Source organism: Cyberlindnera jadinii (genome assembly GCF_001661405.1).
Source record: "Cyberlindnera jadinii NRRL Y-1542 unplaced genomic scaffold CYBJAscaffold_10, whole genome shotgun sequence".
In the NCBI taxonomy this organism is placed as follows: domain Eukaryota; kingdom Fungi; phylum Ascomycota; class Saccharomycetes; order Phaffomycetales; family Wickerhamomycetaceae; genus Williopsis; species Williopsis jadinii.
The window spans coordinates 95,578-110,042 of NW_017963661.1; the positions used below are offsets into that span (position 1 = coordinate 95,578).

At 44.7% G+C, this 14,465-nt stretch overlaps 7 protein-coding genes across 7 annotated transcripts; 4 read left to right on the top strand and 3 right to left on the bottom strand.

Annotated features, from left to right (window-relative positions):
* The first annotated feature begins 2,933 nt into the window (after positions 1-2,933).
* On the top strand, positions 2,934-6,175 carry CYBJADRAFT_15738 (Zn(II)2Cys6 transcription factor domain-containing protein). Its single transcript, XM_020213472.1, has one exon. The coding sequence runs from the start codon at positions 3,128-3,130 to the stop codon at positions 6,164-6,166; it is 3,039 nt and encodes a 1,012-aa protein (XP_020069546.1). The 5' UTR covers positions 2,934-3,127; the 3' UTR covers positions 6,167-6,175.
* Positions 6,176-8,365, bottom strand: MLH1 (mismatch repair ATPase MLH1). Its single transcript, XM_020213471.1, has 2 exons — positions 8,320-8,365; positions 6,176-8,263 (listed from the first exon to the last, which is right to left on the bottom strand). Exons 1-2 carry the CDS (start codon positions 8,335-8,337, stop codon positions 6,185-6,187), a joined length of 2,097 nt encoding a protein of 698 aa, XP_020069547.1. The 5' UTR covers positions 8,338-8,365; the 3' UTR covers positions 6,176-6,184.
* Positions 8,366-8,498: 133 nt separating this feature from the next.
* NSE4 (Smc5-Smc6 complex subunit NSE4) lies at positions 8,499-9,716 on the top strand (the record flags this gene model as incomplete). Its single annotated transcript, XM_020215373.1, has 1 exon — positions 8,499-9,716. One exon carries the CDS (start codon positions 8,499-8,501, stop codon positions 9,714-9,716), a length of 1,218 nt encoding a protein of 405 aa, XP_020069548.1.
* QRI7 (putative N(6)-L-threonylcarbamoyladenine synthase) lies at positions 9,667-10,956 on the bottom strand. The gene has a single exon (XM_020215374.1). It carries the CDS (start codon positions 10,882-10,884, stop codon positions 9,742-9,744), a length of 1,143 nt encoding a protein of 380 aa, XP_020069549.1. The 5' UTR covers positions 10,885-10,956; the 3' UTR covers positions 9,667-9,741.
* A 218-nt stretch (positions 10,957-11,174) lies between these two features.
* On the top strand, positions 11,175-12,566 carry MME1 (Mme1p). The gene has a single exon (XM_020215375.1). The coding sequence runs from the start codon at positions 11,535-11,537 to the stop codon at positions 12,528-12,530; it is 996 nt and encodes a 331-aa protein (XP_020069550.1). The 5' UTR covers positions 11,175-11,534; the 3' UTR covers positions 12,531-12,566.
* Positions 12,567-12,703: 137 nt separating this feature from the next.
* CYBJADRAFT_168447 (uncharacterized protein) lies at positions 12,704-14,353 on the top strand. Its single transcript, XM_020215376.1, has one exon. It carries the CDS (start codon positions 12,743-12,745, stop codon positions 13,898-13,900), a length of 1,158 nt encoding a protein of 385 aa, XP_020069551.1. The 5' UTR covers positions 12,704-12,742; the 3' UTR covers positions 13,901-14,353.
* On the bottom strand, positions 13,975-14,453 carry MMS2 (E2 ubiquitin-conjugating protein MMS2; the record flags this gene model as incomplete). The annotated part of the gene is made up of 2 exons (XM_020216522.1): positions 13,975-14,377; positions 14,443-14,453. 2 exons carry the CDS (start codon positions 14,451-14,453, stop codon positions 13,975-13,977), a joined length of 414 nt encoding a protein of 137 aa, XP_020069552.1.
* Between the last annotated feature and the right edge of the window lie 12 nt (positions 14,454-14,465).

Below are 14,465 nucleotides of genomic sequence, written 5' to 3' on the forward strand. Positions count from 1 at the left end.
GATTAGTACCACTTCCGGAAAAAAACATCTACATGATGACGCTCCTGGTATCTATTTCGGGCCCAACCATCTGTGGTTGTAAGCAAAAAAGAGAGGGAACAGGATAATGGGCTTAACATCATAGCTGAAGACGACAATTGCCCCAGAAGGAAGGAATTCTACTATACACAAAGGCAAATTTTCCTGTTAATATCTTGGTGAGAATGCTTAATATGGTTTAAGTGTATACATTTGTCTTAATGAGGTCTCGAAGATACCCTTAGATTTCAATTCCTAGTGGCTGTGCATCAACTAATAATATGGGTTCTTTGCTGTTGATGGGAGATATATTCACGTTGTCAAGCCAACAATGCATGTCGTGGTGCTGCTATGTATACCATATGCATAAATCGTATTATATGCATATGCACGTATTACTGAAAATCCTAAGCCACCGTATTTAAGCATAGAGATGTAACTAATTATTGTCTACCTTGTCTTCTGGCCAGCCTGACTAAGCTGGAAAGCCTTAGTACCTACCGACCCAGTCGGTGGTTTCACTATAAGGAGGCAGTGAACGCCCAGAAAAGCCATAATAGGCCAAGAACAGCGATGTATACTGTATCTTACAGAAATCGAATTCAATCACTTCTAACTTTAAGAGTTCACCATTAAACTACCACCAGCTGCTGTTGGACCCTGGGTTTAAATTGAACTGCTGATGTTCATCCTCTAGACCCGCTCGATTGGATTGAGGTCTGTCCATCTTTCAGAGTCCGAAAGCACCGGTTTAGGCTAGATGAACTGGGGATTATTCATGAGCTGAGTCCCCTTTCCATGTAAATTGTAAAGACATGATAGTTCTTGATCCGCTATCCCCATATCAAATGAGGAGTCAGTTAGTTTAGCACAAGACAGATGGGTGGATTGTAAAGCTTGTGGACTTCATGCTTGATGCTCCAAGCATTTTATGATTTGACATTGAGACCATCCAGCTGAACTGTGGGACAGCTTACAAAGTGATCAATATGGGCATTGAGAAAGTTCCACTCTAGCATGCTTTTCCAGCCGAAGTTGTTCCCCTATCTAGGGTATCAGCCTAATAATGGTTGTAATCAGATGTGAATGTCTTGTTGATTCAACTTTCCGTTATAAACTGTGACCATAATAAATCATTGTCGGTGAGTGTGTATACAGATGGCGATATGTCATGGTTTGCAAATAACGAGGGAGGGCAAGCGAGAGAGAGAGATGACTGAATGCAATAGCCTTGGAATTGAAGGTAGAAATCTACCGACGATTACATGCCATCAACACACCAGGTCTTGGAGAGCTTGGAAAAGGCCCCATATCTTGTATTTGATCACCAAGAGTTGAATCCTCTGTGGATATTTCGTACCCAAGAGAGGCAGGGGTGGGATGTTGCAATTACGCTGTACACTCGCAGTCATCGTTGGGACACTGTTGCTAACACCACATATTATTTTGGCGGTGCTTCATATTCAATTTCCCACTGCCCAGCTTCAATGGAGTAGCCGATATTGTTGTACCTTGAAAACACTCCACGACAGCAGTAACACATCTGGGCTTATTACATCTGAGTGCGTGACACAAGTCCTAGAGTACTGTAAGGCATTTTCTGCTACAAGCCCATCTCACCTTTGTGAATACAACCGTTGAGAAACAGCACACTTCAAATGTCGACACAGTTGAATAGGTTCATCAATAAAGCCTAATGAAGACCATCATATAGAAGCACCAGAGAAGAAACGATTCGTAGCCTCTCACAGTGTACAAAGCGTCGTAAACGGCTTTGCAAGTTCCCACCTGTTGATATTTGCTGCGCTCCGTGTATAGATCAGCATTCGTAAATCTCCATTCTTAGCGAGAGTACATAACTTCAAATGAGGTTCCACGTTTCGACGTCTACATGGTTGTGTGATGACTTAGAAGGGCACAACAGTAAACATCACTGTCCTATCAGCATCCAGAAGATCCGTGTAGTGTCCAATCGAGGAACACACACACACACACATAGTCCCTTCTGTGCCTATTCACGCCAGGTGGCACCTTGTAACTTGTGATTTTTAACTTCGAAACCACACAGCACATACATACGTCATATACAAAACATGTGCAGTGAACGCTCGAATCAGGAGCTTTTCGTCACCAATGGCTACATCTTCTCATCACCACAAATGTCAGATAACGTGCTGCTTGTTTCCCCAGTCACCCTCTTTCTCATGGGGCCCAACTCCTGGTCACATGCTCTGAGTCACCAAACACATTGTTCTGGATCTCAAAGCAATGCTCGTTCTCACGGACAATCGCAACAGTACAATGACTCCCTCGGCGATGCACGCGGCCACTCAGTACTGGAGAGTATAAAACTTTATTAAGGTTGGGCCGCTGGAGCAGGTATGGCGCAAGGCAGCTCATGTCTCAAATTTGTTCCACCATCATCGGGAGGAAAGCATGCAATGAGATGTACCAAAGCACAGCACCATGCACATGCATGTGGACAGAAGTATAAAGCATGCATAGCGTCACTAAAGAAACTACACCGTAAATTGACCGCTGCGAACATTTAATCCCAGCAAAAAAGAAACGTCGCCTTGGAAGCGCCTTGCGGAAACAGGGTAAAAGCAAGACAGATTTCTCTCAAAATGTCCAAACTTTGTACTTATTCCTTCACGGCAACACAACCTTGAATACGTTGGTCTTGAGAGGTTGAGTGAAGAGACCAAAGAGAAAGACATAGACAAGGACACCGTGGTATCTCAGCTCACCAGCCGGCCGTATTTGTCTCGAACTCCCGTATTAGCAGCTTTTTGTTATCTCAAGAAGAAGTCTGTTGGAACTTATTCCCGCAATCGTTGTTTCACTGTTGAAACTTTTCCCGCTACGCACAGACCACTGAGCAGGCTCGTTTACAGAGGAGGAGTTCTGTGAGATTTGGACCAAGGACTGGCTGCTAGCTCTTTCCTTTGAACCAAGCTGTGACGGTTGTTAGGTCCATCCCGTCGTTTTTAGTGTGCCATTTTGTGCCATTTGTTCCGTTGAAGCACTTGTGACCATACTCTCCGTCATTATAAGGAACACACAGTGAAGGAAACGTTGTTTGTTTGTTGATCACTGAAGACCTTACATGTGCAATCAGGAACAGAATCAACAGAATGTTCCCCTCGTAAACGGGGGGACCCCCCAACTCCCACAAGGATATAAATTTGGTGATGTTGGAGCTGTACCCACGCAGCCAATGTTTGTTCAGCCAGCAGCTCAGCAGCAGCAGCAGCAGCCACAAGGTTACATGCTCGGGTACCCATCTCCACAAGGAGCGTCGATGAACCCTGCTGCACATCTTCATCAACAGCCAGTTCCATGGCAAGCTCCGTATTCAGCCAAAGGTGTGCCAGTAGCTTTAGCGTATAATCAAGAACACTACCCATATTTGCAACATCATCAACAACAACATCAGCAGCAACAGGCTTTACACCAGGATGGCCTCATAGTACCATCGGCAAATCCATACAACCACGTTTATACGCATGATGTCGTACCCAGTGCTCAAATGACACCATCAGCAATACCGCAATTTGGACAACATGGCGTCCAGAATCAGCAGGACAATCTTCTTCGTGCGTATCCAGCACAACATACACCATACCATAACTACCCTGAGGGCGTGAAATTTGAGCCAAACGAACAAACGACTGAGTTTGAGAAACATTCTACTCCGTTGTATGCCATTGCAACGTCCAATAACCCCTCTACAGCAGCAAAGAGACAGAAGATAATGAAACATGATGGCATGAGTCCAATGGGACAGGCTCAAGAGATGGTCAAAGTCGAAGGACAACTCCCAGTACAGGACGAGCAAACAAATCCTAAGAAAGCAGTGAGAAACTCTAGACGTCGTCATAGAAATTCCCACCTGGGATGTGCAACTTGTAAGTCACGTCGTATCAAGTGTGATGAACAACTTCCAGAATGTCGTAACTGTGTAAGGGCTCGTCAAACATGTGCCTATTTAGCACTTGATGATGCCGCAAGAGAGGCTCTAAAGAACGCTCAACAGGCACAGGCTGCCCGTATACAATCTCTTAACATACAAGCATCACAGAGAGAAGCACGGAAGAACCCACACTTATACTACCCATACCAGCATCCTGGTCTACCTTCAAGAATTTTGATGTCGTCGCTTCCAAGTACGGACAACGTGTTCCAGTTGCAGGTTAACCTTCAACAAGCTGTCTTCCCTGTTTATCAACCACAGGTTCAACAACTACAACAGGCACAATTTCAACATCCACAGCAGCAGCAACCCCCACCGTCTCTTCCACCACCACTGCAAACTCAACAGCAGGCTTCACAACAGCAGATTTTGCAAGAGCCTTCGAACTATTCTGTGGGACCGGAAGCTCTTCAAGACACACAACCAAAGTATGAAGAACCTGATCAGCCAAGGAAGTCAAGAGCTAGTTCTGTTGCGAAAAACAGAACGATTGTTGCGAGAAGCCCATTTGTGAGTGATAATGGAAGTGCTACCTCTGCCTCTCCGATGCCTTCAGGCAGCGATAGATCTAAGGAGAGCAGTTTATCAGATGCCTCGGGGTCTTCTCGTGAACCACAGTTTGCAATCAGATCCGATGCTTATAAATCCCTCGTGGCGTTGCTGAAGGAACACAAGGATTCAGAGTCATCTCCTGACTTGGACTATCTTTCACGTTTTGACAATGACTTTATGGAAATCGTGCTCGATCAAAGATGCCTGTCAGGGCTTAATACTCTCTGGACTGATAACGTTGGTGAGCTCACCAAGCAAGAACTCAAGTTTAGCACAGATGCCCTTTACAAGGTGTTTGACATGTTCCAAATGCAGTTCATCAAGGAGGCATGCAACAACATTGTTCTTTTCAAAGCGTTGATTGCTCAAGGATCTGCTCATATTGCAGACAAGACGCAAAATGAGGATGTCAGAAAGGCTGTGCAACGCGTGCTGGAGAAAGACTTTGAGATCACGTTGAGATTTCTGAACAGGTTTAGGGTTCATTTCACCATGGACTACTCTGACGTGGATGCATTCTATAACAATATCTCGGTGTGTTTCTCCAAATTCCAGATATTCCAAATGGCATTGCCTACCATATTCCATGGGAATCACAGCTTGAACGATGTGTATCAGTTCATCAGCAGCTTCTTTCAGTTCTCATCTGGCTATCTAAGCCATCAGTTTCAGGTGTTCTTATCTAGCAGCGTTCCAATCAACATTCAAAACGATCCCGTGTTCAAGCGTGCGAGCGTCTTGAATGACCATTTGCATCTGTTCATCATCTACTATGTCCAGTCAATCAGGGCTTACCATACAAGGGCATATAGCACAGAGTTCATGAATGAGTTTTTAACAAAGCTGAACGTTGCGAGAGATGATGTGTACGAGCTGTTGAACGACAAATACAAAACACATATAGATGACCTCGTCACCTTCACTGAAACGTGTGTCAAATATTGGAACGCCATTAAGGATGGTGCTGAGACAAACCGTATCCAGGTTATGTTCTATACATTAAAGAGGTTTCTGAACATTGTCCCAGATGAGGCGTTTATATCTCATGTTCCTGTATTTGAGGAGCATTTGGTACATTTGTACTACCAAGCTGCCATGTACGCATTGAAAGCGATCTACGCGGATTGTACATTCTTGTTCTTATATTCCTTCAATGCCAGGGATGGTTGTTCCAATACAGATATGCTGGTGGAGGCGTCCAAATCCGATCTATTCACCGAAGAGCAAAGGGAGAAGATGAACTATCCAACTAAGCTGATGTCATTTTTCAAAGAACGTGGTATTTTGATCTCAGGATACCTGAAATCTGTTGCCAGGTTCCCAGCTAAAATTATCCTGGATGACACCAACAAGAGCATCATGATGCAGTTGGTTAAGGAAGATCAAGTGAGCTCTTTTGAACAGGAATTGGATGATGAAAGCTATCCTCATATCGATGAAACATCCACATTTTTCCACAAAGAGACGAACTCAATTGTCATCCCATCTGTGAACAGCACCGACTCTTTCAGTAACTTTGAGGCTGCTCAAATTAAACGTGATGAATTAATGAAACGGTCCATCGAGACAGAGTTGACTGACATTGATAAATCTGTGGTGGATACCTTCTGCAATGTATAAGAGGGACTTATACTTGAATCAGCATCTTTCAAAGACTCTGTATAACCCTGGTAGGTTTGCTATCTCCACAATGTAGTCCTTCAATTCTGATGGAGCTAAGAAACGTTTCTTGACCAGTGGCATCAGTATATTTTCCATGGTTTCGTTTAAATTGTGACTTTGCTGTTCTGCATATTGGCTGGTTTCGTCATCTTTTGACTCCGGTATTATCATTGGAACGTTGAAAAGAGCCAACTGCTGTAGTATACCCTCAATACATTCCTTTTCATCCTCCCAATTGATTTTGCAGCCAATTCTGTAGAGGAAGATGGGTAGCTTCTCCAAAGGTGGTATATACCCCTTCACTAACAACGGTAATGTTTTCAAAACCGGGCCTTCACCATCGTCAGCTACTGAGATGGAGAAGTATTCTTCCAACATATCGGACATTGATGTGATATACTCAATGCATTCATCCATTGGTATTGGTGGGTCTTCCAAACCATCGTACGCCTTACCAAGTAACGACTTCAATGATGTATCACACCCTTCTAGTCTTATGTATCCAAAGTTCTCAAAGTCTTGGAGTGCTAATTGATAGAAGAATTCTCTGAAAAGTGCACCATAGTCAATCATCAACAACTTTACGCCGCTCTGTATGGATAATAGTCTCTTGTCAGTGTCAATTATACCAATGTAAGTGAACTTGGTGAACATCTCTGCAAGCTTTGCATCAGAAGCTGCATCCAACACTTCTTGTCTCAGTTCTAATACAGAGTGCAAGTTTACAATGATTTTCTCCCTCTGTATGGCCTTATACTGTGGTGAGTCCTTCACAGTTGGCAAGGACATTGTTGTTACTGTAGTATCTTCAGCGAGAACCGGGTGTGAGGTATCACCTTCTTCGTCCATTCGATCATCTTCATTTGTTGAAGATATTGATATTGAAACTGGTCTCATGAAGTTTGTGATCTTTGCTTGGCTTGAATCCGTTCTCACAAGTTTATAATCCAATCGTGTTTTCTTTTGAGACTGTTGTGTATTCTGCTGTGATGTGACCTCTTCATCTTTAACTTTCCTCTTTTGTGACTGTGGTAATAACGATTGGGTCGGGAACGTCCTTGAGGAATCAATCTTTATAAGCTCTTCTCTAATGGTGATGCAGATAGCATCTATGATTTCATCCTCGTGGAGAAATTTAACTTCCCTCTTCGTCGGGTGAACGTTAACATCCAGATATGATGGATCCACTAATAGACTCAGATAGATGAAAGGTTTATGACCTTTGGGCAAGAAGTGTTGGATTGTAGAGTTCAGTGCCCTTCTCAGCCTATCGTTTGACACAAGCCTGTTGTTGATGAAGAAAACAGGCTGAATGGACTTCTTACTGTTATAGTTTGGATTTGTTATCTGTCCATGTGCTCCCTTGAGCCCCAGCTCTTCCATTGGGTCCACTTCGAATGGCACAAGCTCCTGTGCAACAGAAGTGCCAAACAGAGACCTTATTCTCTCCTTTATCGGCAGTCCTGGTCTGGTGGATAGCGAGAAATGGGAATCCCCAAATTTCTTCACACTGTAGCCGAGATCAGTGTGGATTGAGTAGCGACCAATAACGTCCACTATCTTTGCCAGCTCCTCTGAGCCTCCCTTCACGCTTCGAAGCCTTGCAGGGACATTGTAGAACAGGTCTTCCACGATGATCTGCGTGCCTGTTTTGCCTGCTGTGGGCTTAACCTCCTTCAGTTCACCATCAGAGTACGTTGCTCTCCAAGCACACGAGCTCTGTGCAGTCTTCGTGACCACTGACAGGTGTGAGATGTGTGAAATGCTCGCCAGGGCTTCCCCTCTGAAGCCATAGGTCGAGATTGACTCCAAGTCCTCGAACTGCGTAATCTTGGACGTGGCAAACCTCTGGCAAAGCAACGACAGGTCCTCCTTGTCTATCCCAGTACCGTCGTCTGTTATCTGCAGCAGCTTCAGCCCACCGTCCTTCACAACAACGTCAATCTTCGAAGAGCCAGCGTCCAGTGAGTTCTCCAGGAGCTCCTTTAGGGCATTGGCAGGAGCAATGATGATCTCTCCGGCGGCAATCCTGTTCACCACCGAGGCATCAAGGGCCTGTTTGAGGGATATTGTCAGTACACTGAAGACCACATCGACACGAGTACACGTACTTTGATTCGTTTAGCCATTGTTGTGGTGTTGCTCTTGTTGTTCTTGTTGCTGTAGCTCTGCTGGTACGCGTAAGTGTGAGTCTTCGCGTTTTGGCGCGCGTGAACAGTTTTCGTGTTTGTGTTCACTTTCAGCTTTGTTTACTTTCAGCTTTGTTTACATCTTGACTGAAAGTACAGCGATGAGTGCCACTCTGAAGAGAACTGCAAATGGTGTGAAGGAGGTTAACAAGAGGGCGAAATATGGGGAAGACGAGCTTGTTGGTGGTGGGAGTGGGAGTGATGAGGAGGAGAGTGGAAGCGATGATGATGGAAGTGATGATGACGATGAAGAAGATGACGATGATGATGGTGGAAGTGATGATGACGATGAAGAAGATGACGATGAAGACGATGAAGACGATGATCCTAATGACTCCAGAACTGTGGAGCAAACCCATACACTGGAGCAGAAAATCCTCGCTCAAGAACGAAAACTCGGCTCACAGATGAAAGCTGACCGTGCTAAGGTTGTTCGTGAAGGCGGACTGGGAATGGCCACTGACTATTTGAAACATATCAACGCCATCTTCCAGGAAAAGGAACAGCATCGTCTGGAAAATAAGACCTTGGAATTGTACGATGCCAGAAACTTTGCGGATTCTGGTGATTTGGTGGACATTGCTGTTAGAAATATCAAAGTCGGCACCACTGATAACCATTTGAAGCCAGATGATTTCATCAAGAGGATGAGAATCTTCCTCCTGGGGTCTGCAATGAAACAGGATATCGACGCCAATGACGATAAAGAGGCCTGGTTACAGGCGAGACACTCATTCGAGCAGTTCAACTGGCTCACATTTGGAACACTGTTCTATTCCCGTGGTATGAGACCAGGGCTTTGCGACCACCTCTTGGGTCCCCTCGACATCGAAAAGAAGGTACGAGAAGTTAGGGTCCATCAGAGACTGGTAACCACTGACAATGTCACCACGGCGGAGGAAGTCACATCCGATGATGTAAATAACAACGCTACTGATCATACAACACTTGCAGTGCAAAATGCGTTTAAGGTGTTCTGTCAAAAATCTAGAGGGGAGCCGGTTAACATCTTCAAGTTCTTTATCAATCCAACAAGCTTTCCTCAAAGCGTGGAAAACATGTTCTATACAAGCTTCTTGCTAAAGGATGGGAGGATTAAACTCGACGAAGACCCTCAAGGTTACCCAACGATATCATTGCCACCTCCTTTACCGAGAGATCCTAGAGAGGCAGAGCAAGAGAGACAACGCCGTGTTGATATGAACTCGAATCATTTCATATTCCAATTGGAATATTCAAGTTGGAAACTACTGATTGATAAGTTTAACATAACAGAGTCATTCATACCAACACGACAAGAAGATGGAGTTGTCCTTTAAAAATCATACGTATATACACTTTCTTTTACTTGTTCTTTATCCAACCCGATACACTTTCAATCTCAGATAACGGCCATTTGCTTATAGGACAGACTTCCAGCTCAGTTGTTAATCCACTCTCGTACAATTCGATACCTGCCCATCCAATCATAACTGCATTATCAGTACATAACCCAAGTGAAGGGTAGTGTGTGTTAAAGTTTTTGCTATGGAAATAATTATCCAATGATTGTCTCAAAGCCATATTGGATGCAACACCACCAGATCCAACAAAGTCTTTACAGCCTTGTAATTTATCCTGGTTCTTTGACAATGTCAATTCAATCTTGTTCAAGATATGGTCAAATATTCCCTTTTGAATCTGGTACGCTAAACTTGGTCTATGAGAGTCTTGGAACTGTGGTGATGCGACTTGTTTATTCACATATCCTTGGAATGCGCCAAATGCAAATGCCAGTTGATCAACTCTGCCTCTCTTGTTGTAGAGTGGTTTAGGGATATCGTTAAACGTATGGTTAAACCAGTGATCCTGTGTTGACTGAACATATGTTTCCAACTCCTTACCCAAGTTGTTCCCTCTCAATCCCAAAGACCTTGCACATTTATCAAGGGCATCACCGCAGGCAACGTCAATGGTATCGCACAGTATCTCATGTTCCAATATACCCTTTGACAGTACAAGCATCGTGTGGCCACCGCTTATTAAAAGGGTCAAAAAGGGAAACTTAGGCCCAGAAGAGGTGTTAAAGGTCTCAAATCTCGGCGTCAGTAGATGTCCCAGCATATGATGAACACCAACCGTTGGTTTTGCCCATGCAACGCTTAGTCCCTTTGCAAAATCGAGGCCAATGCTCAGAGATCCCTTCATGCCCGGGCCTCTCGTTACACAGATCAAATCCGGGGGATTTGAGTGTAGTCCATGAGACTTGATGATCTGCTGCGTCAGTGTCGCAATAGATGCCTGGTGATGGTCAAATGCCCGTGTGGGTATGATACCACCCTCCTTAACTGAATTCAACGTGGATTTGAGATGCTCCACCAAGTACACTTCCTTCTCCGAAGGTCTCTCGAGGAGGGCAACACACGTATCATCACACGAGCTTTCTATCGCCAACACTCGATAGAATCTCCTTGAGTATCCTAGCGAGGTCCTTCCAAGTCGTAGCATAGCGACCGAGTGCACAATCGATGGGTAATTCACGCCTACAAAAGCGTATACTTAATGTCTCGAGAGCAGAGTCGATGAGGTTGTGATTGATATGCTAGGTTTCTCATCATCACATGACTGCTCACGTGATGCATTTTCACCGGGATTTCTTTTGCCAATGGTTTCCCGGGTAATCTCATCCAGTCGGAACTCGCGTTTGCCGTGATTTTCCGGGGGAGCATTTTCTTGGTTTTTATGCTTTTTTTACTTTCTTTTTTCACTGTGCTTTTTCGAAACATCGAAGCTCATTCGTCAGATTGTTGTCCGAGCCATCAACATCGACTTTGAGTGCCAGAAGACACCAAAGCCGAGCACTGAAGAGAAATCGTTGAAAAGAAAGGGAAGCCTGTTGTGTGTGTGTGCTTGTTGCCTTCGTTTTGCTCTTCTCTTTCGCCTGAGTGTGTACTGATTGGTGTGTTTTGATTTGCTCCCACAACGGTTGTTTAAATACGGTAGAGTGGGAAAGCCATATTGCATTAGTAGTCATATCCAGGATCGTCTTGTTGTCCATTTAGCCCGAGGTTACCTTGCATTGATCAGACATAATAGACCGCATCTGAACGTTTTATGGAGCTTCCACCCGAGTTTTGGATACATCTTGAGAGAATAACATGTCCTGTACGATTCCAACACATTTTGAAGACGTTGCGTCGTCAACGATCTCGCCCATCGATCACAACTCCCCCGAGGACGATCTAATACGCCATCCCATATGGCACTGCATGCTGGCTGGAGGATTCGGAGGTGCGATTGGTGATAGCGTTATGCATTCTTTAGACACAGTGAAGACAAGACAGCAAGGTGCTCCGCACGTTGTCCAATACCGCAATATGATAAATGCGTACAAGACCATCCTTGTGAAGGAAGGTGTGATTAGAGGTCTGTACGGTGGGTACGGCGCTGCAATGCTTGGTTCCTTCCCCAGTGCTGCGCTGTTTTTCGGTACTTATGAAACTATGAAACGCGTGATGATTGGTGAGTTGGGCATAAATGACACAGTGACCCATTTGACGGCGGGATTCATGGGCGACTTTGTCTCCAGTATCGTGTACGTTCCAAGCGAAGTGCTGAAGACGAGATTACAGCTACAAGGGCAGTTCAACAACCCACACTTCCACAGTGGGTATAACTATCGGAGTCTTGTGGATGCCATTGGAACAATAATACGTCAGGAAGGTGTGAGTGCCTTATTCTACGGTTACAAGGCGACCCTGGTACGCGATCTACCCTTCAGTGCATTACAATTTGCATTCTACGAGAAATTTAGAGACCTGGCTATTAGATACAGAACAGGCGTTCCCACAGAGGAGTTTGACTACAACGTGGAGCTGAGTACCGGCGCAGCAGCCGGTGGGTTAGCCGGTATACTGACCACTCCACTAGACGTCATAAAGACCAGAGTACAGACACAGAGCCCCGATCTATCAAGCAGAGACCATCTGAACAACTCGATCCTCGCTTCGCTAAGGAAAGTGTTCCAGACTGAAGGCATAGTTGGCCTGTTCAGTGGTGTGGGCCCAAGATTTGTATGGACAAGTGTACAGAGTAGTATCATGCTGCTGCTCTACCAAATGGCATTGAGACAAATGAATGATTGGAAGCATTGATCATCTTGTATATAGCTTTCCAATGGACATATCCATATGTAAATAGTGGTTGTTGTAGTACGCTGTGGGCGATGAGGGTGTCCGGGTGTTTTCTTTGTTTACATTTCTCGAGGGAATGCTTAAATTTTTTTTTGGCCGAACATCACCGTGTAACAATTGTGCTGTGTTGTGCTTTGTCGTTGGTATCAATTCAAGAAGCACAAAGGCCTATGATGACCAGCTCAGTATCACATCTGTTCCCGAAAGCTCTGTTTCCCTACTCCAAAGAGATTAAGGACATTGCGACGTCGGCAAGACCTAATGTCTTGATAGATAATGAGAACCAGTCTCTGTACTCTATCTTGAAGCTGATTAGAACCGAGCTGATTGGGAAGAAACTGCATGACGGACAGGACCACCTCTTGATGCTGGACCTGTTTGTCAATGAATTCATGGGATTTGATGACATCCGCGTTAGAGATTACTATCCGCCCGTGAATGCGTCGAGACTCGACGAGTTTGTGAAAGTGTTGAATGAGCATGCCAATGCCCAGTCCCTCGGGTTGGACTGTGTACTGTACTACATCTTGAAAGATTTTGATTCTGGGATTGCCGAGAGCTACATTGGCTCCGTGGACGATATCACCTTGAGAATTCCTAGATGCCTCTACCATTTCATCAACTCTCTGTACTATCTGGATAGATTCGACATCCTACGATGCACAAGACACTTGAACTGTATCGATAATTTCACAGACATACCATCGTCCATGATCAAGAGGCTAATACAGATGTCGAGCATTGTTCCCTACCACTCTCAAAGCTCGCCTGATTGGTCGTCAGATACAGGGCTGAAGAACTATATCAATGTCCACACCTCAAAGCCGAGCGCACGGTCAGTGATCTCCATGGTTAGATCGTTGAAGCTTAACGTATGGCTCTCTGATGCTGACACAGTACTCATGTACATTGACTGTCTAACGGACTTGAATCCGGGAATTTCGGTTAGAGCTCTTGAAGAGTTGAGAGGAAATAACACAAATGTATCGTGGAGAGCATTGTTGAAGCTGCTCATTATAAAGATACTCATCAAGAGTATCAAACAACAACGGTTGTTGAAGACGATGCTGAACGAGTCAAAGATTTCTCATCTACAATTTGATCAGCTGTTCAAGGGCATTGCGATGTTCGCACTTGTCGATACAAAGATCAACGATGACATCTTGGAAGCGTTGTACAATATGACAAGTGTTGGTGATGAGGATGAAGAACTGTCGACGCTAAAGGAACAATCGCCTGCGTTCTTTGCAAAGTATATCGACCCTTACACGAGGGATATTGTCCACTGCGCGAATAACTTGATCACCTGGAAGCTACAAAGCGTTGCATGATGACTAGGTATGTGTGTATACATATGTACCTTTCTTGTATAAATAGACATAGACAACATATACACGTAGAGCCATCAGTACGTACTTCCCTCTTCCGGTTGTTTCAATTTCTTGTTCTCAGGCTTAGCCATCTCCTTTCTCAAGTCAACGAGGATGTGCTCAATGGTGTACGATCTTTTCCAGTGGTTCAGCGTGTCGAACTTTGACAAATCTATTGAACCGTCCTCCCTAACACAGGGTAAGTTGACCCTTGATATGAACTTCACAACAGGGGCAACTTCAGGGTATTCGTTACCGACGTGGATGCTGAGGGTGTAGATTCTATTCTCATGAACAGAGTGAGGAGGTCCAAGTATGGTTCCGTTCCATTCGGTTAGCGTGGAATCACCAGAATCAACAAGGCCGTATGAACAGTAGTCAGGGCCAGATCCCTTTTCACCCTTCTCCAGCTCCTCCAACAGTCTGAAAGAACGTGGTCTTGAAGTGACGTTAGTGCGTGGTCTCTCACTTTGACTCCACCTTGCTGACTGTGCCCAACTTACACCTTTGACATATCTGTTTAGTT

What these genes read in the sequence shown, in the direction of transcription:
- CYBJADRAFT_15738 (XM_020213472.1), top strand. Translation starts at nt 3,128, where the DNA reads ATGTGCAATCAGGAACAGAATCAACAGAATGTTCCCCTCGTAAACGGG.
- QRI7 (XM_020215374.1), bottom strand. Translation starts at nt 10,884, where the DNA reads ATGCTACGACTTGGAAGGACCTCGCTAGGATACTCAAGGAGATTCTAT.
- MME1 (XM_020215375.1), top strand. Translation starts at nt 11,535, where the DNA reads ATGTCCTGTACGATTCCAACACATTTTGAAGACGTTGCGTCGTCAACG.
- CYBJADRAFT_168447 (XM_020215376.1), top strand. Translation starts at nt 12,743, where the DNA reads ATGACCAGCTCAGTATCACATCTGTTCCCGAAAGCTCTGTTTCCCTAC.